Here is a 25210-nt window from a genome sequence, read left to right as displayed (position 1 = left end):
CATTACCAACAGAAAATGATTGATTTTTAGCAATTGGCTTTGCTTCTGATGTCAGTCCAAGGGGGTACAATATTAGATGGCCTGGTAGGACATGGTTTACAGACCACGCTGCTCTGCCAGGGATGGTCTGCAATTATCCCCTCTAGGCTTCTGGATATTGGCAAAGACCCTTTCCACCCCATAGTGCCTTTTTTAGGCAATACCGAAATGATAAAACTTACTGACTTAACTGAACCTATGGAGGAATATCTGAAGGTGGTACTGCTCAATGCTAGAAGTCTTAACAAGAAACTCCACTCCCTGCAAGCCTTCCTCTCCCTGGAGATTGTTGACATCTATGTAGTAACAGAGAAATGGTTTAAAGTCACAGAGAGTACCCCAGCAATGTAAGGTTATAATGCCTTTCACACCTTTAGACCAGCTACTGCACAGGAGGGAACTAAAGGTGGAGGAGTCTCAGTCTATATGAAAATCAACCTCACATCCAAACTAGTTAAAGTGTATGACTCACTGGAACTCATACATGTGCAACTCACCATAAACATGGTCTCCTACCATATCATTGCAACCTATAGGTTCCCTCCATGTCCCAGGAAACCCATGCTACCTATCTCAATATACTAGCATTCCTCAGCATTCAACCCAATATGATATTCTTGGGGGATCTCAACTAGCCCTCTATAAATTGAGAATACTACACCACTTCTAATGCACAAGCCAAGTGATTCCTAAACTTTGTTAATACCAACTTTGCAGAACAGTTGGTCCATTCTCCTAAGAGGGGTCAAACATCCTTGACCTTGTACTCACAAAAATGGGTGGGGTGCATGTTCCTCACTGAATGTAATGTCTTCACTCCTCAGATCTGACCATAAGACAGTATTACTTAAAATAAAAATTAAATCTGGGGATCCAGTGAAACCAAAAACCTTTGACAACTATTTGGGTCTATATCAGAACATCGAAGTATTAAAACTTTGAATGTTCTGATATCGAACACTATTCAGCAAACGCTAAGAATAGGGAAGCTGCAGAACAGTGAATTCTTTCCTCGGGAAAGAATTCGGTTGGCCGTTTCTGTGGCTTCACTATTCTTAGTGCTGTGGTGGAAAGTTACGAATTGGGTTCAGGTAAGTGTGCGATTGTTTGTACGTTAGGGATAGGGGCGGGTTAAGTGAGTTAGGGTTAGGGCTCGGGTTAGGTGTGTGTGCGATAGTGACAGACTTTAGGGTTAGGGGCGGTTTAAGTGAGTTAGGTTTAGGGCGCGGGTTAGGTGAGTGTGCGATAGTGACGGACCTTAGAGTTAGGGTTTGGGTTAAGGTAAGTGGGTAGATAGTAGTGTATGTTTAGTTTAGTGTAGCGTTAGATGTAGGAATTTAAGTGTATGTGTGTGGTTGCTGTTTGTCTGATGTGCTTGTGTTGTGTGTATGTGTTTCGGAGCAGCAAATTTTTTCCATGGGAAAAAATTCGCTGTTCTGAATGTTCAGTATTTCCATGTTTAGATGTTTTGGGGCCGATGAAATAGCATTAGCTATTTTCATCTTTCGATAACGTGATATAAACTCAACTATTCCAAGGCTCAACCTCTCTCTACTAAACAACACCTTGGCTAAATTCCAAGCACCCCCAAACCCAGTAACATGCAATCTCATATTCTGAGCTATTTACAGAATCTCTGTACAGCCATATTGATGGTTCCATTTCAGAGAAATAGTTGCCAAATAGTAGCAGGCCCAGTACTGAGCTGAGTGCTACCACTGCTATTATTCTGTACAGTTAATAGAAAATCTGTGAATGTTGTAGAATCCTGTGACCATTTTATGATATTAATTGCATTGCCCTAGTTAGCCAGGGTCCGTGCCATTTATTATCACCAGTATAATGTGCTATATTATACTACAGTACAAACAACAACATTTGACTTGCATTGTCATTAACAGCAAGAATGCTTAGGCTGCGATTATGTATAAAATTATGCAAACTGGCACATTTAGTAGACTGCATTCTCAGATTTGAAAATGTGATTATAACTTAATTGGTTCAAATATTTTGTTCCAGACTGCTAATATATTTCTTACAGGCCCACCTCATAAAACATATGATTTGGTCTAAAATCAGTCTTGTACATTGAATCAGAAGTATCCCATTAAATTATATAAACAAAGTTTTCTGATCTGAATGACAAGTGAAAGACAAGAAGACAGCCCTCTGATTTCATGGTAGAAACATATAACTATGCAAAGCATACATGTGAAAAAATATGTCAGATGCTAAATATATATCATATGTGTATTCACGTGTCAGATACTACATGTACATATGTATATATATATATATATATATATATATATATATGGATTTAAACGTAAATTGCTGTGTATTTTATTAGAAATATAGAATTTGTAACTATTTTGATAACATGAAATTGTTTTCTGTAATATGGAATTGTTTACTGTTAGCAAGATCATTGTGTCTTTTGTAAGCTAAATTGCTAAGCTATAGAATAGACCTTTCTGTGTATTCTAGCAGATATTTTGAAAGGAAAATCAAATTCTATTTGTGTTTGCAATCTTTCTAACCTCTTTTGAATGTATTAAACCAGAGCAGCTGCTGCTGTTCTTTTCTTGATTTTTGTTTGAGACTGTTATTTAAACTTGGAAATCCTCTTTAACCTCCATGGAATACACTGAACCAGAGTTACTAACGTCCCTTTCTTTCTGTTTGCCTGGGACTGTTATTCAGACTAGAGGATTTCTAACTTGTACAGAAATTTAAACAAGAGTTTCTATATCACTAACTTGGTAGACTTAATTTTCATCTGGGTTTTCAGTCAGCTAAAGTAAGAAATTTCAAACAGCAACAAAAGCAGGGTATTTTCTGCCATCAGCCTACCAGTACGAATAACTTAATTTTATTTTCCCTGTGCAGTTGCAACATTGTACATATAATTTGATCTTTTTTTCATTTGTTCATTTTTAATAGCTTGTGGCTGATGTCTTATTTTATTAATGAATGGCATCCTCACATCACTGGTATGACTATGGGCAGCCACCCATTTTGAAAAGAAACTGCTTGCTATCAGCTTTTTTGTAATTTAATGTTGGGTGTTTGATTGGAAGAGTGTTCAGTAATTGAGGTCTTGGTACCAGATTAGTTATCTGATGGGTGGTGCTGTGTACTACGAATAGAGGAAAGGGGTACTGTCAGTAGTGAGGCATTAGTGACTCCTCCTGGGCGACATTGTAAGAGTTTGTGGACAGAAAAATAGTTTGGTTAAAGTCTTGGTTACTGTTAGAATGACTACACTTGAAGGCACTGGAATAATACTGAAGAGAGTGAAACCCTCAGGAGTCAGTGATTATAACTGTTCTGTAGCTGATGATATAAAGCTTATTTGGATGTGGCAGGTGATGGTCGTAACTAAGGGTAATAGTGCACATTTGTCATAAGGTTTTTTAAAGCCAGACACCCTTGCATACAAAGTAGGTGCTAGTGGTACACATTTAGGCTCCATACCTCCTACACCTCACAATATTTTGTGGCAGATGGGGAATTCAAACCCTGTCTCTCCATCACATTGTGTGGTAACAGCAGGGTAGAATTTAGGGACCATATTCTCGTTTCTGGCAACATATTATTTGGAAGTGGTGAGTTGTATGAATTTGTAATAACTGAGAAGAGAGAATGTCTGATATTGTTTGAAGAATCAGTTTAAGCTGCACTTCAAATCATTAAAAACTACAAGGTTTAGTATCATTTCCCCTATAGTTCAAATAGAATTTCTACAACCCCAACATAAATTACTTTAGTAAAAAAATAAGCATTTGTTAATATTGAATATTGACTTACACTGTAGCTAAATGTCAATAAGAGTGAACAAAACTTTGTTTCCTTGTACTTCTTATGTAAATACTCTACAGAATAATACCTAATAATATAAAACTGATGGAAATTAACATTTCCTATATTTAGTTATTATTACTGGTATAGTCTTCTCAACCTTTCTGATTATTGCAGTATCACTCTTGTGTCAGTAATCAGGTACTTATGCAGAAAAATATTTTGTATTGCTTCACATATATTAACACACCTATTTAATGTCAGTCTGTTAGTGTACAAGTTGTACAACAGTGCTTCATATAAGTCAAATCAGTTTTTAATATATGTGAAAGTGAACTGAAACAGCAAAACAATGTTTTCAGAGCAAAACAATTATACTACAAAACAACTTTTCAGAAATTGTGTACTTAGAATCTGGCAAAATATTGTTCATTAAAAATGCTTCCACTAATGCCATAAATTTAGAGTAGCTATAAAGCTTCCATGTGCAATATAATACATTTTAATGCATATTTGTACTAAGTAACATAGTAGTTGTCACACATAAGCAGGAAATTTGAAATATTAGATCAACCTGTGAATACTTTAATGCCTGTCACCAATGAACCTTGTGCAAAATAGCTTTATGAAATCAATGCAAACCCTGCATGGTAAGTGGTTTAAAAAATGGATGGATGGATGGATGGATGGATGGATGGATGGATGGATGGATGGATGGATGGATGGATGAATGGATGGATGGATGGATGGATGGATGGATGGATGGATGGATGGATGGATGGATGGGTGGAAGGATGGGTGGATAGACGGACAGATGGATGATTGAAGGAGTACTGTTTTCATTTTTACTTGACAACTACCTTATACTTTTGCATCTTACTGACCACACAGCTTTAACTACTAATGATTCAGTTCAGATTCAGCACAAGCCAACATTCTGGATTTAAGATTCCTTGCTTTGTCTGTTAAGAATGATGTCACCATGAATGGAATAATATAGTGCCTCTTCACATTTTTGAATAGCTCACAAAAAGCAGTAGGCATTGAGTCCCTTCAATATATAGAAAGGATAAGGTCTGTTGAGATCTTTAAATAACTCCAGTTTTTAAACAATTATGTATACAATAAAACACACACAATGTAATTTTTGGTTTCGGATATGTTCTAGTAAATGTTTATAAAAATCTGGAAGAATGTTATCAGTCACAGTTTATTCAGAATACATTGTCTGAGTAGAGATAACTCTTGATGTGTTTAGTTAAAAAATTGTTTGTGAAGGCATTTACAATAAAAAAAAATACAAAATTGCAGTGCACATTTGTAACATACTTTAAGTGCATACGTATTCTGTAATATAGCATGATGAAGCATAAATGCATTTAAATTCCTTCACTGTCTCCTTGTTCACCCTGAAATACAGCTGACAGAACTGCAACATTTCCTTGTCAATTTAATTAGGTCTGACTCTACAGTAATTTTAAGTATAAAAACTTCACACATTTTCATAGTTGGAAGTCATGTTATATTATATCTATGCAATCTATCACAATACAAGATAAATAGTCATTCAGAAGAACACTAATCAAAAGCTAAAACAAGCACCAACCACCTGCAAATATATAAAAGTAAAAAGCAGGCAAAAGGGAAAGAAGAATACCTGCTCTGCTCCAGCAAATGCATGGTAGAAGCAGGAAACGTAAGTCATGATAGCTCTCTCGTCAGGTTTAGGAGTATTCACAATGTCTAGAAGGGAGGAGAAATAAAATGGAGGAGTAGGAAAAGGAAGAGTAAAGAATACAAACAGCAAATACGATATATTTAACCCCTCAAAGTCTGATACTGGGAAATCCATTACAGCTGTGTCAGATTTCCTGGTCTCAGCTAAAGAGTTAAAACTTCATGTCATTTTAATGCATCCCATCTGACAGTAAAACCCAGTAGTGATATTTGCTAACTGTTGCCTAGTAACACTGATCATGGTAGTAAAACAAGTATAGACTGGCTGACAACTGCTCTCATCAATAATGTTCATAGTATATCTTCTTTTGAAATGAACAATGAATGGTGAATAAAATGTTTTATGATCATTAGTATTGCAGTTCTGCAGCCTGTTCAACATTTGCCGCTAAATTTGATTTAATGTTATTCTTTCTGCTCCAGTTTTAGCAGCACAGATCAACTGGAATGCAACTTGGTTGTGTAATGAAGTTTAACTTTATAATATCCACAAGTAACAGGTGTGCATTCATTCTGCTCAGTTTTCCTGGGTTCTCTTATTTTTTTTTTTTGCATTAAATGCCACATTCTTCTACTGTGTCCTCATAACTCATAGCTCTCACAGATATAATTCCATAATTAACACATACTGGCTGTAAACTAAATGGAAATATAACAGAAATACTAACTGCAGGCAGGTCATTATATGGTTCTCAGGTATAATACTTTCAGCAAGGGCTTAATGTTGAATGATACTGCTGCTTCAGTGTGTGTGTTCAGTTAAAGGGTGTTCATGAAACGTTATTATCAAAAATTTCAGAGTTTCTAAACAGTTTGTGTTATACTTGTAATCAATTTTAGATTACCTTATTTGACACTACAGTTATATTATTTTTTTGCTTTTCTTATTGTAGTTGAAAAATAACACAGATGTTTTGGAAGGTAATTCACAGTATTTCAAAATTCAGAGTCAAACCACTGGGCTTGTGTATTTATTAAGGTCTAGGTATAAATTTGCTTGTGCAAATATCAAACACAAGATGATGAATAAATAATCTTGATTATTTACAACTTTGTAACTAGAAAGAAAACCACAAGAATGATCAGTTTCAGGCTTTCTCTCAGCTGTCCAGATTTTTGCAGAATGTCTGGATTTTTGCCTCATATTTTTAGCCCGTTACTCATAAAATTGTTGTTTTCTGGCAAATCATTGGCAAGTCATTGAGGAATGAAGTTCAGAAAATAATGACAAACATTTGAGATTCAGACTTCATACCCTTCAGAAAATTCATTATAATGCAAAACCTGTTATTTTATCAACTTTCTAAGCTTATAAGAGCAATATTTAACAATTGTCCCTATTTCTGGGCCTTTATCCCCCCATTATTTATGGCTTTGTCCAGATTTCTTGCCCTAAGAAGTTGAGAGCTATGGGCCTCATGCCACTGTGACATGGCAATGGAGAAAATAAGCAGGGTTAGGGCAGTAAGGCAGGTACAAGAAAGGACTTTCCAAAACCAGACTAAACCTAGGGTAAAAAAAGGTTGATTGAAAATATCGAAAGTGAGGATTTCAATATCAAAAACATTGTGAGGAAGATACTGCACAATTATGCGTAATACATACTGCAGTGAAAATGTATTAAAATGTGTTTGGACATATTTTCTTAAGGTGGTATTAAGCTCAGAGCTGTATTTATAAACTATATCATTGACAAAGTTTCAGTTACAGTCTTGCATCTGTCTCTCCCTGCTGACAACCAAGAACATAATCAGATGAAATCTGAACAGCTTTCATTTTAACTGCATTCCACAAAAACATGTTATTGTCCCTAAAATAACAGGCTATAAAGTAAATGATAATTGTGTTACAATTCTCAAGACAGAAAACTACATCTAAATGCAGTACTAAATTTTTAATAAAACCATACCCTTCTGCCACAGACTGGAAACTGTATATTGATACCAGATCTTTTAATACTCTTTTCCAGAATTTTATTTAAATGTATAATGATCTTATTTAACTGTTGGAAGCATTCATGTATATAATGTATATATATTGCAGCATTGTTGTTATAAGTTTCTTTTAGATACTGTTTTCCTTTTCGTTTTTTTTGCTTTGTGTATTATTGTATTAAAAATTGGAAAATAATAAAGATTTATTATTGAAAAAAATAAATAAATAAATAAATAATGAATGTTTGTCATCTAGCTGGAATGCAAGAGATGCTACTATAGCAGATGTTTGACCCATTCCCTTGTATGGCACAACAATATAAACATGTGTACTATTTCCTAATCACAAACAGCCTCACTTCTACTGGTTTTTACTAGAAAGGATGCATAATGCCACAAAATGAATGCTATCTTCTAAGGTTCAACAGAACAGAGATTACTAGTGGATAAGCGAGAAAATAAAGAGGCTAGAAGGAATTAATCAGAGTACAGCTAGAAGAAGGTGACAAGCTGGACTTTGTCCATCCATTAATCCTCACCTTCTGAGCACCAGAAAATGTATGATAGTAACAGGAAACGTAAGTCATAATTGCTCTCTCATCAGGTCTGGTTGTATTTACTATATCTGTATGGAAAAAACAAGATCTCTGTTCATGGTTTCTAATAATCATGGCACTACACATTGATGCATCAGTGACATCGTTATACATTTTATTTTTAATCAGATAGCTGTGCTGATCTACCAGAGATTTCAGACATACCTTGAAGGACAGAAAAAAAGTCTAATTACATTACACATCCTGATATACAAGGACAGAAAATCATGCATGATAGCCCAGAGCAATATATCTCAAGTGAATACATTCATTGTTCCATTCTGCAACTCAAAATAATGTTTAAGAGACATTACTTGTCAAACCTAAGGACAATCAGCTTTAAGCTAATAGTTTTAAAATGTGAGAATCAGAGCATCACAAAACCTGATCAGTGACCCAAGAGTCAAATCTTTGAACATATATGCTATCATTTTGGTAATAGCTTGGTAGATTTAGACTGTGGTATAAGTGTACATGACTCCTCTTTGATAGGCTCACACCCTGATGTTATGAGGGCTTGTGGCCCTTTTTCAGTGGAGACCCGAGGAGAAAAGCTCCAGTACATACTATAAAATACAGAAATTCACAACATTTTTACAACATTCACAACATTTATATATGAGAATTAGTTATAAAGAGAGTGGAACACTCCTGGATGGGCGGAATCTACTTTGTTTAGTATTATGTAATGGTATTCTTATCTCCAGAAAGCAAGTGGTACTACTGCAGGTTTTACTTGCTGTATTTGTAATGTACTGTACTTCAAAATGCTAATAAAATGATTTAAATACTGAATCATAGTTCTATAGCTCACATCTAGTTATAACCTTTTTTTCTTAGACATCGCATTATATAAAATAATATTGTATGCAGTTATATATTTCATTTTATTGTCATAGAATGGCCTATTAAACCCAGCAACATGTCAGTACTGGGCAGTACCCAAGCACCAGTACATACCTCACTCGTAGTAGGCAGTTCATGTGAACACTATCTGCCATTATACGTAAAATAATATTTCATCAGTTATTTCATGTTTTTATTCTGGAATGGCTCATTAAACCCAGTAATGTATTAATACTGGACAGTACCCCAGTTCCAGTACATATCTCATTCATAGTACACAGCTCATATCAACAAGTGAGCTGAGAATTTATTAATCACTAATAATACTAACTTTTGTTATAAAACTCAGATGTGCTAGAATTCTATGCATTATTTTTGTACCAAAAACAAATACTTTTCAACAAAATAATATGTATATTCTATTTCAAACTCTGCTTTTAACAAAAACTGTAAACATTTATTATTTTATGTAAAAATGGAATTGGGAAAATGGTTTTCATTACAACTGAAAAAAATGTAAGTTTGATTTTTTAGTACTTATTCAATGAAACAGGAGAACAAAGACAGTGGACATTGAAAAATAATGAAATAGTTTATTCAAAACTTCATAAAACTATGTTAAAGGAGAACCACGCTCACAGACTGAAAAAAAATGTTTATTTTATTAAGTCTTGACGTTTCCAACATTTAACATTACTTTTGGACTCTATATACTTTTTTATTTTTTTAAAAGTAATTCCAGAGTCTGCCCACAGGGTCCGGCATCTTGATTTTTTTAGTCTACCTCCAGGTATCCCATAATGCAGTGTTTGGCTTTAAAATATTACATCATAGCCCCTAAGCTCCTGTCATTGCATTGACTTTACATGTGTTTTCACATATACCCTGCTGTCTTTTAGTCACTCAGGTTTAATTACCATTTCTTGCTTTTTAATGACTGCTTAAAAGACAAACAGGGGTAATCACACTGAACAGCATTCTCAGCATATGAGCCTTGTCTCCTGCAAACAGCTTAAATTTGCCAGTTTAACAGATATGAAAGGAGATGTTCAGGGGAGAGGAGATGAGTTTAAGGACTACAACTCAAGCATAACAAAAGAATGAAAACTGGCCACTTTAGAAAGAAAAAGAAGTAACAAGTACTTCCTGGATTACAAATTGTTAATACAAGTAGTAGGGGAGGTGAATATAAAAATGTTATTGAACAAAAAGAAAGTTTATGGCAAATGATGTTGGGGGTTGAAAATTTTCTAGGTTTAAATGAAATCATTAATATTAACTGTTTTTTAAAGATGAAAGATCTAAGAAGTTGTAATTATATTTAACTATTTAATTATCTAAGCATTTATGTGCTGTTTGGTGTATAAATAATTCTTATTTTATTTTCTGTGTAACTCTGATGAAGTCCATGTTTTTAAGGATGAAAGTGCTTAGTGAATAAATATTTCTCTCTTTTCGTGTTTTTTAGTTTAGTTTTTTTTTTTTTTTTTTTTTACATGGTTGGTTACCAAGATGTTTCTTTTGTTATATATGCATTGCTGCATATACTTTTTAAAATGAGTTTTAAAAGGATAGCATAATTGAGACCAGGTGTACGTGATGCTTCTAAGTCTAATTCCACTTGTGTTATTAATTAGATCCACACATCTCTTACTAATACCTGCTCAGCAATACATATTTCTTAAGAGGTTCCTTTCTGCAGCTGGCAGAATTAGAATCAATGAAACAATAAGGCAAGTTTGCTTGGCAACCAGCCTTTACCCAGTACCTGCAGTAATGCAGCTGAATTTGAAGGCAGTGATATGCATCCTTTAATTACCTTATGAATTTTTAAATAAAAACATTAGGGGAAATAAAAACTACAACTTCAGCAGGACCAGATGGACCAAATAGATACTTTTTGATAAATATCATTGCTAGTTTAACTGGATGCCTCTTATTCCTATTTCAGGAAACCTTAATGTGCTGTTAAGTCCCTGAATTATGGAAGGTGACAATTATGCTTATTCCAAAGGGGAGAGTAGCTAATTCCCTGGACGACTATAGACCCATAAACCTTACCTGAATTTTGCATTAGAGCTGTTGTGTAATAAAGTAACCATGTGCAAAGACATTTCTCAACACAGTTTTACAGGAAACAGATCATGTCTCACAAGTCTATTGAATTTCTGAGGAAGGTAAGGATCAGGGCTTGGCAGTGGAGGTAGTTTATCTTGATTTGGCAAAGGCATTTGACACCATCCGTCATAGTGGAATTATGAGCTTTTTATCCAAATATATTGTGAATGGATTTCTAGGGAGGTGGATAGATAAATGGCTTAAGAACAAGAGTTGAAAAATTAGAATAGGCAATAGTTATTCAGATAGTTGCAAAATTATGTTAGGAATTCCCCAAGGTTCTGTGATAGATAGATTTCCGACACTGCAGTGCAGCATAAGGGGGTGCCGCCTTTCACAAGAGATGTTAAACTGAGGTCCCATCTGTTTGAGTTGGTAGAAGTTCAGGTGGATGGAAAAGCAGCCATGACACCTATCAAAAATACTAAGGTAAGTTCCCTGATGTCCTGGTCAAATTTCCCCTAGGAGTATAAATACCACCTCAGGTTTTCCCTGAAAGAGGCTACTAGCCTAGTGGGACAAACCTGGTCAACAAAGGATACATAAATTAAAAGAAAATAAATAAAAAAAATTTCCCCAGTTTTCTCCTGTAACTGATCTACATCTCCAACATATATCTGATATCAATGAGTAGATGTTTCATTCTTGCTGAGGTATAAAAATATTTATGCAAACACTTCCACACAAAGATTTTAAACTTCCTTATTTTTCATTGTTTTTCTTATAAGGGTGCATGTATATTCCCATAAATTAAAAGAAAGTTGTCTATTCGGTTCCCTCTCCCAATTAGCTTGCCGTTCTAATGCCACTTTCTTTATACTCAGCATTCTCTTTCTTGAGGTAGGAGTTTTCTATCTATTGTTAGTATTTCTATCAGATCTGGCATAAATGTTTCTCCTTCCGAGACAAGTTTGAGTTTCCTTGCTGGTCTCATTAAGCTCTCATACTGAAATCATATCCCCTCTCTTAATATATATTCTTCTTTTAATTTCTGCCAGGTCACCCATTCCCTTCCATTTTGTTAAGTTTGTTTGTTTCTCTGTCCAGCTCTCCACAGCAATCATATCCTTTGTCACATTACCCAACAAAACTATTACTTTGACAAAGTTCTTTCACAGGGCTAGTAGCTCTGTTTTAAAACTTTCTGGTTATTGTAAACATTGGCGTTAATACTGTATCACATCTTTCTGGTTCCTTAGCTTTTTTCTGTGATTTTGTAAGGGCTTTATCCCACTGTCCCTCCAAAAACATGACAGCTATTACTTTCCAATTAGGCTCATGTCCTTCTGTTTGCATCACCAGCAAAAATTTAAATTGAGCAGCTATAAAATAATTTAACAGGTCTGGTAGCCATATTCCCTCCATTCTTCCATTATCAAGAATCTATCCTAAAACATTCTAGATTTCTTTCCTTCCCATACAAAGTAATGCTTTATGCTTTTTACTATCTTCAAAAATGGGGCCCACCAAAGGAAAGCTTGGAAAGTATAGAGCCATAAAGGCAGCATTAAACAGTTTGCTGCCTGGGCTTTTTGGTTCAGATCTGCTTTTATCCTTTGTAAGGATTCATTGCTGAGCTTTCTAAAGTAGGCCCTAGCTAAACCCCTAGGTCTTTAATTCTTCCCACCTTCCATATTTCTGGATGTTTGTAGGTCTAACGAATTTTCATCTGTGCATTCAATAAAAATGCTTTTGTTTTATCTATTTTAATCTTGTATCCTAAGAACCTGCCAAACTACTGCAAAATTACGAATAGTGCACCCATATCTTTTATAGGATTTTTCATGAACACCAATATATCATCTGTATATGCAGCTCTATATTGCAAGTTAAGCACTTTAGTCCTCACTATGTCAACGAAGATTTCATCAGAACAGTTTTGATGAAGTCCTTGTTGACACGGTGAGGATGAAAGAGCTTAACTTTCAGTTTTGTTCATTTATTCATTAAAGCATTTTAAGTAGATTTTTCTGTAGTCTTGGTTATCATTGGATTCTTTTGCACCAGTTCTATGGTTCTTGATTATATAATCATTCCAGAGTTTCATATAGCATGTCTTCAGCCTCTTTCCAGATGTGTATCTGGAGCCTGTTAGAGCAGAGCATGTGGATTTTCTTAGTGCCTATTTCAGCTCCTGGTGGCCTATAGGTTCCAGCAGGTTAGCTGCTTGTTCTTCTGTTAGCTGAGGAGCTTCACTCCTGCCAGGAATTACTCCATGTCATGCTTCATATCCCTAGATACCTTCCAAGCCTTATAAAGGGTTCCAGATAATTGTTTGAATCCTCTAATATTTCTATCAGATGTAGTATCTTCCTTTTTTGTATCACCCACTAAGAAATACCTAATGAATTAATGGGCTTTTTGTTGCCTTAGCTTCACCACCATCATATGTTGATAACACGAGGAATGTTTAAAAACAGCCTCTCATACCTTCCATGTAGAATTTCCTCTTTTTATCTATCAGTTTTTCTAGTTCTTCTTTTAACTCTCCAAGCTGCTACTCATATTTATCATCATCTTCATTTTGAGGTCTCTTTTTTCCTTGACCTGAATTTGCAACTGCTCTAATCATCATTTACTGATTCTCTAATTCCTTCTAGTTTATTCTCTTATCTTAATGGCTAGTCTACTTTTCATGATATCCCATCTAAGAAGCTGGCTGTCTTTATATCCTTTTAATTCCTGAATCAAACACTGAGCTGAGTAACACTTCATTAGCACCTAATTACCATGTCTTTGACTCAAACACTGCTCTGTTAGACACAACTTCACTAGTGTTCTCCTTACAAGTCGACACATGCCAATTGCACAGGCACCTCTCAACACACACACACACACACACACACACACACACACACACACACACACACACACACACACACACACACACACACACACACACACAAAACACACACACACACAAACACACAGACTTTCCCATATACACACATCTATGCAGATGCAAATAAGTACCTGCAGACTCTCTTACGCTCTTAAGGAAACACTCTGTCACACACCTGCTTGCACACTCTGACATATATACACACACACACACACACACACACACACACACACACACACACACACACACACACACACACACACTCGCACTCGCACTTGCACTCTCACCCACACCACACACACACACACACACACACACACACACACACACACACACACAAACACACACACGCACAAACACACACACACAAACACGCAGACTTTCCCACATACACACATCCAGGCAGATGCAAACATGGGCATCTGGCATGAAATACTCTTGCATCACAGAAGCAACATAGCATCTTTGTTGCAAGAGTATTTCATATTAAATTAGTGAGATGACTTTAAATGGGCAGTGACTTTAAATGTTCTATTCCAGGTGTCATGCAAAGTTTACCTTCAGGATCCAGCATCTTTGGAATGTCCAGGTGTTTCTCAGCAACATTTAGAGCAAGATTCAGATTGCCAAGAGGATCGTCCTGTAAGAAAAAAAACAAACTTAAGTCTCTAGTCAACAGTGAGATAAATACGCTGCAATATAAATATATTATCTATGATATGATCCCAGTTATTCTTATTAGGGGCAATATATAATTATCGCTATGTGATGGGTAAGGCAATTCTATAATCAAACAGGCTTGGTTATTTCAAGCACAAAAAGGGAAACTGGCTAACCTTAAAATGGCCAAATAACCAAACCAAACGAAAGGTAAAAAGTAAAAAATGCACCAAGATAACACACAGCAAACGTTTAATCACAGCAAAGGCACAAAAGCACAGGCTTAATTGTTTTTCACTGCTACTTAATCATTGTGTGATTTTTATTGATTAATTGGCATTTTAGAATCTCTATTTAAACCTGTGCATTTTTTACTGTGGTGTCTAATGAAGCAACTTCGGTTGTGAAAGCGCTTACCACTTTGTACTTTGCTGTGATTAAACGTTTGCTGTGTGTTATCTTGGTGCATTTTTTACTTCTTACTTTTTACCTTCCATTTGGATTTATTTCTGCACCAAGGTTTTACCCAACACGGTTTCTTTGGTTTTCAAATAACCAAACCAAGTGGCTAAAACGTTATTTGTGGAACTAAAACCAAGTATAACATTGGAAAAGGTGGTCACCAGGTATTCAATTCACAGAAAATATTTTTTTTTTCAAATAAAACAGAACATTTTGTACAAAACATTTTCTACAATTTTTTTTTTTGTGAAAATTTAATACCTAGTGACCACCTTTTCCAACATTATCTTATACTAGGCTTAAAATGGCCAAGGGCAGCTAGCCTAGTACATACCTATGAACCTGGAAAAGGTAATAACAAACCAAATCTAATGAGCATTTCCAAGGGGCTGGGATATCAGGCAGTGGCATCTTTGATCTTTTCTGCAATTTGGAGCTACTTTGGCTTCTGATTTTATGTCCTCATTTCTTCGTCTGTCCCACAGTGTGCATCCAACCACCTTTCTCAGGCACTTTATTTCCATCACCTCTAGCTTCTTCAACTGTTCTGCCTTTACTGCCCAGGTTTCTGTACCATACAGTAGTATTGGTCACACCACTGTCTTATACACCTTACTTTTCAGCTTCTTTGGCATTCTTCTGTCATAGACTACACCTGATACTCTATGCCAGTTGACTGCAGCCCCCCTAATTCTAGCTTTGACCTCTTCATTCAGACTACCCTTCTCCTCAACTACCCCTTCCAGATACTTGAAGCTGTTTACCTGTTCCACTATCTTCCCTTCTATCTCTATTCTCAGCTTCTTCTGATTTCCCCAATTTGATGCCATTACCACCATCTTATCTGTGCTTAGTTTCATCCCATGTGCCTTCAGATTTGCATTCCATTTTCCTATCCTTTGCTGGAGTTCTAGTTCAGAGTCTGCCTGTACTGCCACATCGTCTGCATACAGCAGCTTTGTTGATCCATTCACTCCAACCTGTTTGCTAATGTAGTCCATCACCAGTATGAACAGCAGTGGGCTCAGAGCTGAACTCTGATGTACACCCACTCCCACTGGGAGCCCCTCTGTGAGGCCGAACACTGTTCGTACTTGAGTCATTGGGTCCTTGTACATAACCTGCATTAATTCTACCAATGTCTATGGGACTTCCATTGCAGTACTGCCCATATCAGCTTTCTTGGAACCTTGTCATATGCTTTCTCCAAGTCTAGGAATGCCCAGTTAGACTCTCTCCTCATCTCTAGCTTCTTCCCAAGTACCTGTCTCAGTGCAAACATCAGGTCAATTGTGCTGCATCCTGATCTGAATCCAAACTGCTCATCTCCCATCTTACATTCTACTACTCTGCAAATTCATTTATCAATCACCCTCTCCAGAACATTCATGCAATGTGACAGGAGATTGATGCCTCTGTACTGCCCACAGTTGTGGATGTCCCCTTTGTTCTTGTACACTGGGATGAGTATGCTTTTTCTCCAGTCATCTGGGATATGCCTTTCTCTCCACATTGCTATTAGTACCCTCAGGAGCCATTTCTCCTCTATGTCACCTACCATCTTTATCATATCATAATAAAAACAAATGCAGTATCACAGGAAACCAAACACTTTATTCAACACAGCACCTCAGGTAAGAGCCTTTGTCTCCTCAAATTCAAACACAGAGACTTTAGACAAAACTAAAAGGCACATTCTTTCTTTTATAAATCCATTAACTGTCACATGATCATCAACTCAGAACACAGTCATATGATGACAGACCAAAAACCCTTTATGAAAAGTTAGTAAAAAATACCTTGGTTAGTAAAAGACTTTAGTTAGTAAAAAGCTTAACTAAAACATCCTTATCACAAGATAACCTAAAAAGTATAACCTGAAAAATAGAATTTCATTAATGCTTCAGCCCTTTTCTTTTTATATACATAATGAATTCTTCTCTATTATTAAGACTTGGTGGGAAACACACATTGAGTTTTACTTGCCAACAGTATTCTAGCCAACCTAGTTCCTCTTCTATATTTATTATGTTGGCAGTATTAGCAAGTGTTTCTAAAACTAGAAACTTAAAATTAATCTTACACTTTTTTATTTATAATGTTTACTCGTAGCATTTCTATCATCGCTTATCTGTATGCATATTTATGTTCGTATATCCTTCTATATAATTCACATGTAGTTCTCCCTACATAAAATTAATTACAATCCAAACATACTATTAGGTATACTACATTTTTATCTTTGCAGCTAAATACCCCTGATATTCCAACTTTGTTATTCCCCACTTCCAACTCATTTCCCTCTGTATATAGAAAGTTACACATATTACAGTTGAGGCACTTAATCATTCCACATTTGTGTTCTTCCAATTTAGATGTACAGTGCAATGAAAAAGAATTTGCCCCCTTCCTGATTTTTTATTTTTTTGTTTGCATTTTTGTCACACTTAAATGTTTCAGATCATCAAACAAATATACATTTTAGACAAAGATAACCCAAGTAAACACAAAATGCAGTTTTTAAGTAATGATTTTATTTATTAAGGAAAAAAAAATATCCAAACCTACATGGCCCTATGTGAAAAAGTAACTGCCCCCCTAAACCTAAGCATGAACTACCTTTTTAAGGTCATCCCACAGCATCTCATTTGGATTCAAGTCCGGACTTTGACTAGGCCACTCCAAAACCTTCATTTTGTTTTTTTAAGCCATTCAGAAGTGGACTTGCTGGTGTGTTTTGGATCATTGTCCTGCTACAGAGCCCAAGTGCCCTTCAGCTTGAGGTCATGAACTGATGGCCGGACATTCTCCTTCAGGATTATTTGGTAGAGAGAAGAATTCACGGTTCCATCAATCACAGCAAGTCATCTAGGTCCAGAAGCAGCAAAGCAGCCCCAGACCATCACACTACCACCACCGTGTTTGACTGTTGGTGTGATATCCTTTTTCTGAAATGCTGTGCTACTTTTATGCCAGATGTAATGGGATGCACACCTCACAAAAAGTTCAACTTTTGTTTCATCAGTCCACAGAATATTTTCCCAAAAGTCTTGGGGAATCATCAAGATGTTTTTTGGCAAAAGTGAGATGAGCCTTTATGTTCTTTTTGATCAGCAGTGGTTTTCGCCTTGGAACTCTGCCATTCATGCCATTTTTGCCCAGTCTCTTTCTTATGGTTGAGTCATGCACACTGACCTTAAATGAGGCAAGTGAGGCATGCAATTCTCTAGATGTTGTTCTGGATTCTTTTGTGACCTCTTGGATGAGTCGTCGCTGCGCTCTTGGGGTAATTTTTGTAGGCCTGCCACTCCTGTGAATGTTCACCACTGTTCCATGTTTTCTCCATTTCTGGATAATGGCTCTCACTGTGGTTCGCTGGAGTCCCAAAGCTTTAGAAATGGCTTTGTAACCTTTTCCAGACTGATAGATGTCAATTACTTTGTTTCTCATCTGTTCCGGGATTTCTTTAGATCACGGCATGATGTCTTCCTTTTTGAGATCTTTTGGCCTACTTCACTTTGTCTGACATGTTCTATTTAAGTGATCTCTTAATTCAACAGGTCTGGAAGTAATCAGGCCTGGGTGTGGCTAGCGAAATTGAACTCAGTTTCCCCAAAAATGTGATTAACCACAGTTACTTCATGATTTAACAAGGAGGGCAATTACTTTTTCACATAGGGCCATGTAGGTTTGGATAGTTTTTTTCCTTAATAAATAAAATCATCACTTAAAAACTGAATTTTGTGTTTACTTGGATTATCGTTGTCTAATATTTAAATTTGTTTGATGATCTGAAACATTTAAGTGTGACAAACATGCAAAGACATAAGAAATCAGGAAGGGGGGAATACTTTTTCATTGCACTGTATTCAGTTTAGCTTGAAAATTGTTTTTTTTGTACAAATCTGGGTTTAACTTCAATTTTTTTTCTAATAACTCCTCATTCATTCTAAATAAGCCCCAATTTCTACTGATAACATTGTTATTGGGCTGCTTTTTGAGAGTTTTGTGGACTGGTTGCAGCTGTATCGCTATGGATAACTGCACATTGCCAGGAGCAAGCTTTGGAATGTTACCGGCTGGGTGTATGTTGAATGACATACCCACTGGCATGTTTATTACCACCAATATAGAAGCTAATAATATTTCTACAGCTATGAGTGAGAGAACTGTGAGTTATATGTCAAGTGATGATGTTCTGAGCACTTTACAAAGTATTTTATGAAAGAAAATTGCGCGAAATATTGGCTGATAATGTTGTTGTCTTTCGGCTTTTCTCGGTTAGGGGTCACCACAGTGGAACTTCGGTCCGCTAATGATTGGCAGTAGATTTTCACGAATGCTAAGGTGCCAGCTTGACGTTCAACCTTCAACGAAGGCACTCCCATTTACTAATGTCTTTTGAATGCCCACCCAACCACGGGGAGGACATGCAGACTCCACACAGAAGGCATTCCCAACACTCCAGCCGAGAATCGAATGGGAGAACCTCTTGCTGTGAGGCAACAACGCTACCACTGATAATAAATATTACAAAAAATATCATAATGAAAGAAGTAAAAAGGGAGTATGGAATGACTGATGCATGTATTGAAGAATGGTTCAATACAAGAAAGATAGATGAAAGAACCACAAAAGGTTTAGTGAATAGTAATCCTAAAATTAGTCGGATCTTTGGGATTCCAAAGATCCACAAAGACTTAAATGAACCCCCACTAAAACCCATTGTTGCAAGTGGCTGTAGTAAAACAGAAGGCCTATCTGTGTTTGTTGATAAACATCTACAAAAAGTAGTTACAACTAATTTGACTTACATAAAAGGCAGTTTTGATTTTTTACAGAAAATAAAGGACACTAAAGTTAATGACACTGATTTGTTGGTGATATTAGATATTAAATCCCTCTATACCATCATCCCAGATGAAGAAGGGATGTCTATGGTAAGGAAAGAACTGTTGCAAGCCAAGATGTACTCCCCCAATACTATTGAGTCATTAATGGAAATGATAGAAATTGTGTTGTTACAATATTTTGTCTTTTCAAAATGAGATCTATGTGCAAACAAATGGTGTTGCAATGGGTGCAGCATTAGCACCCAGTTATGCCAATGTATTTATGCATAGGTGGGAACTTGTTAATATACTTGAATGCAGATTTAAGGAACATATTATTAAAATGGTATGTTTTATTGATGATGTATTTATGATATGGAGAGGGACAACTGAAGAATTAGAAGAATTTATAAATTATGTAAATAATGTTTGTTCTTATTTGAAGTTCACCCACCATTATAGTTATGAAAAGATCAACTTCTTAGATCTTAATGTCTATAAAAAGAATAATAGACTGTTGACTAAAGTGTTTAAGACAGAAGTACAAAATAATATGTACTTCCATTATTCAAGTATGCACACAAAAAGAATGAAGATGAATATAGTAAAGGGACAATTAAAAAGAATAAGTAACTTAACCAAAAAAGAGTGCAATTTTATGGAAGAAGCAAACCATTTTTGTAGGAAAATAGAAAAGAGAGGGTATCCTGAAATAGAAGTGGAAAAATGTTACACGATCAGGTGGATGAAAGAAATGGGAAAGTAACATATAATAGAAGGAGAGAACCATATAACTATGGAACAGCAATGGCAGTTCAGAATAGTGCAGATTCTAATGCTATTAAAAATGTTCTATGTAAAAATTGGGGCTTATTTGGAATGAATGAGGAGTTAGAAAAATTGGAGTTAAACCCAAATTTGTACAAAAAAGAGCAAAAAGTTATAAAAACTATTTTCAAGCTAAATTGAATACATCTAAATTGGAAGAACACAAATGTGGAATGATTAAGTGCCTCAACTGTAATATGTGTAACTTTCTATATACAGAGGGAAATGAGTTGGAAGTGGGGAATAGCAAAGTTAGAACACCAGGGGTATTTAGTTGCAAAGCTAAAAATGTAGTATACCTAATAGTATGTTTGGATTATAATTCATTTTATGTAGGGAGAACTATGCATGAATTATATAGAAGGATATACGAACATAAATATGCCATACAGATAGGCAATGATAGAAATGCTATGAGTAAACATTATAAACAGAAAAGAGTAAGATTAATTTTAAGTTCCTAGTTTTAAAACAATTAGTGAGAAGGTCACTGAAAAACCAATCAGAAAAACAAAATGAAAACTCCACCAAAGCTAGAACTTCCACTGAGTGACCTCCTAAGCCTCTTGTAGCAGAGGCACATGCGATATATGCAAATGACCCTTATAAACATCAGGTGTTTCAGCTAATTGGTGATTCCAAATGCCCATGGCTTGTTTCGTCATTTTAATGGACAATTTCAGACCAATAAAGCCAAACCCCACTAGCTGTGGATGTGCTTGTGCTGTGCTGATGAGGTGATAACAAGGCTGAAATATGCATATCCACAGCTAGTGGGGTTTGGCTTTATTGGCCTGAAATTGTCCATTAAAATGATGAAACAAGTCATGGGCATTCAGAATCGCCAATTAGCTGAAACACCTGATGTTCATAAGGGTCATTTGCATATATCCCATGTGCCTCTGATACAAGAGGTTTGGGAGGTCACTCAGTGGAAGTTCTAGCTTTGCTGGAGTTTTCATTTTGTTTTTACTGATAAGTTTCTAGTTTTAGAAACACTTGCTAATACTGCCAACATAATAAATACAGAAGAGGAATTAGGTTGGCTAGAATACTGTTGGCAAGTAAAACTCAATGCTTGTTTCCCCACCAGGACTTAATAATAGAGAATAATTTATTGTGTATCTAAAAAGAAAAGGGCTGAAGCATTAATGAAATTCTATTTTTCAGGTTATACTTTTTAGGTTATCTTGTGATAAGGATGTTTTAGTTAAGTTTTTTACTAACTAAAGTCTTTTACTAACCAGATTATTTTTACTAAATTTTTATAAAGAGTTTGTGGTCTGTCATCATATGACTGTGTTCTGGGTTGATGATCATGTGATAGTTAATGGTTTTATAAAAGAAAGAATGTGCCTTTTAGTTTTGCCTGAAGAAGTCTTTGTGTTTGAATTTGAGGAGGCGAAAGCACTTACCTGAGGTGTTGTGTTAAAAAAAGTGTTTGGTTTCCTGTGATACTGCAGTCGTTTTTATTATTTTTTAAGTTGTTTGTTATTGGGCTGATTTTGGAGAGATCTTTATCGTATATACTGTGACCTCATCTGAGCTTGCTGCTTTCCCTGACTTCATCTTCCTTAGTGCTGTTCTTACTTCTTCTAGGCTGGGCTCCTCTTCTGCTTTTATCATAGGCTCTTTCTCGGGCAGTAGAGCTTCTGTGTGGTTTCCTTCATTCAGAAGCGGCTGGAAATACTCCTTCCATCTGACTTTGATGTTCTCTGGACTGGTGAGCAGGTTGTTGCTGGGATCCCTTATGAAGGGTGTCTGACTATCTTCTTTATCTTTCTGTCTTTGTCTTGCAACCTGATATAGTTTCTTTGTGCCCCTTACTGAGTCACTTTCCAGAAGTTGGTACACTGCCTCCGATGCTGTATTCTTTGCTATGGCGACTTCTTTCTTAGCTTTTCTTGTTAGCCAACCAGTAGTACTTCCTAGCCTGTTCAGTCTTTTCTGTCTCTCACTTCTTCCTGCACTCCTTCTTTCTTTTGATGACTTCCTGGACTTCTGCATTCCACCAGCAGCTTTCCTTATGCACCTTGTTTCCATACCTGGCTTGGCCACATATCTTTTCTGTAGTCCTAACACATGGTGTTTTTAGGTGCTGCCATTCTTCTTCAACTCCACCTATTTCAATGGGTGCTAGAGCCCTGAGCCGGGAGCTGAAAGTTCGACTGCTGAATCCTACACTAAGGCACTGTACAAGCACATCCACTCGTGCAGGAATCGTGCCATCCCAAATAGAACCAAGACACTCTTCTCCAAAAAAGGAAGCCAATCTGGTGGTCCCCTGCCATAAACAAACTATACAACAGAAGGAAGAAACTGTTGCATAAAAGAGGAAAATCCCAGGATGCAAAGCTAGTTACAAAAATAAAATTGCCACAGATTCCAAAGACAGCCACAAGGCATTCTATAGTTATGTCAAGAATCTAAATGGCAATGCTCAGATCTGCTCTGAGCTACAACAGAATGGCATTAAATATACTGATCCCAAGGATATTGCCAATATCCTGGCAGATCGATTTAGTGCCAACTTCACCCCCCCCTCTCACCCCTAAAGGGCCCATCTCAATACCAAAAGATTGCCAAATTCCAGTAATCACGGCCACGCAGGTAGAAACAGCACTCTCCAAAGCTAAGAATACAGCATCCATGGGACCAGATTACATCCCGGGCTGTGTACTGCATGAACTATAAAATGAACTGGCACCTCACCTAAGTGTCATGTTTAATCATAGCCTCACCTCAGGCTTTGTGCCCACTGAGTGGTGCACAGATACAGTTATCACACTCCACAAGGGGGAATCCACCTTGGATCCCGGGAACCATTGTCCCATCAGTTTGACGAGCCTGATCTGCAAGGGCATGGAATGCATTATCATGGAACTTATAAACAAAGATATTGGCAACCTTCAAACACTGGACCCCACCCAGTTTGGGTTCGTGAAGGGCCGATCTTGTCTCCTGAGCCTGATTGACTTCTTCGAAACAGTCTACAGAGCTGTGGATGAGGTTAAGGTGGTCCACACAGCCTATCAGGACCTCACCAAGGCCTTCAACACCATCCCCCACTCTGGAATCATAAATAAACTTACTAAGCTGGGTATAAATCCCTATATCACTCGATGGGTTGCCAACTGGCTTACTGACAGAACCCAGACTGTAAAAGTAGTCAACTCCAAATCCAGCTCAAGACAAATGACAAGTGGAGTACCTCAGGTTTCAGTCCTGGGATCGCTCTTGTTTGGCATCTGCATCTCTGAAGTACAGGCCAAACTAAGGGACTCTGGCTAACAAAGCTCACTGATGACTGCAAACTGGGAGCCATTATTAAATCTCCAAATGATGTGGATATTCTACAAAAGGGCCTTACAGAAACAGATGCTTGGTGAGAGCCATGGGCTCAAGCTCAATGCCAAGAAATGTATAGTTATCCCCTTTGGGAAAAAAACATGTACCCATGAATTACCACATAGGTGGCAGTACACTAAACATTGAAATTGTGATAAGAGATGTAGGGACACAGGTGGACAGTGATCTCACCTTCGATAACCACATCACCACAACAGTCAGGAAACCCTTCTATGTGGCACACCTCATCACTAAGGGCTTTTCATCCAGAAAAGATGTTATTGTCCCACTGTACTCATCCCTCAATAGACCCATTATAGAGTACAACGCCCCATTTGGTATGTACCTCACAAGACATCTGCAACAGCTGGAAAGACCGCAGGAATACCTCACTAAAAGAATCACAGGCCTAAAGCAGATGTCCTGTGCTGACCATCTAAAAAAACTCCAGCTATACTCTGTAGCATATTGTCTACCCAGAGGCGGTCTCTGCTTAACATTCAAGGCCATGTCAAACCCTGAGCTGTTGGACATGCTCCACTTAAAGAAATCCCAATCCTTAAAAGCCACATGCCCCAGGGATCTAAACCTTGTCATCACAATGAACAAAACATGCTGGAGGGATAGGTTCCTGACCCAGAGACTCCCCATACTCTGGAATAGACTGCCCATACATGTCAAGCAGAGCGCCTCCTTGTCTTTCTTCAAAAGGAACCTTGACGATTGGATGGGAGATTAGAAATACTCTGTAGCATATTGTCTACCCAGAGGCGATCTCTGCTTAACATTCAAGGCCATGTCAAACCCTGAGCTGTTGGACATGCTCCACTTAAAGAAATCCCAATCCTTAAAAGCCACATGCCCCAGGGATCTAAACCTTGTCATCACAATGAACAAAACATGCTGGAGGGATAGGTTCCTGACCCAGAGACTCCCCATACTCTGGAATAGACTGCCCATACATGTCAAGCAGAGCGCCTCCTTGTCTTTCTTCAAAAGGAACCTTGACGATTGGATGGGAGATTAGAAATTCACCCCGGGGATCACGTCAGTCTCCCTGCTGGACAGGGGTCCAGGGAAGTAAATATTGTGGGAAGAAATATCCGGAGAATTGTTTGGCTAGGCTTGTATAGGCCCTAGGGGCAATAGCCTAGTACCAACCTATAA

At 36.9% G+C, this 25210-nt stretch overlaps 1 protein-coding gene across 2 annotated transcripts in view; it reads right to left on the bottom strand.

Moving 5' to 3' along the window:
- ACTN2 (actinin alpha 2) overlaps positions 1-25210 on the bottom strand; it is a 575275-nt gene that overhangs the window by 372776 nt on the left and 177289 nt on the right. For both annotated transcript variants that reach the window (XM_044059081.1, XM_044059086.1), the window contains exons 7-8: positions 14472-14553; positions 5498-5583 (exon numbers count right to left, since the gene is read on the bottom strand). In XM_044059081.1, coding sequence (XP_043915016.1) covers positions 5498-5583; positions 14472-14553 — 168 coding nt within the window. The remainder of the gene's footprint in view (positions 1-5497; positions 5584-14471; positions 14554-25210) is intronic.

This window comes from Protopterus annectens, chromosome 1.part2, assembly GCF_019279795.1.
Source record: "Protopterus annectens isolate FY-2018-M chromosome 1.part2, PAN1.0, whole genome shotgun sequence".
In the NCBI taxonomy this organism is placed as follows: Eukaryota; Metazoa; Chordata; order Ceratodontiformes; family Protopteridae; genus Protopterus; species Protopterus annectens.
Note: the sequence above shows the minus strand (reverse complement) of the source record. Positions and strands in the feature narration are given on the sequence as shown.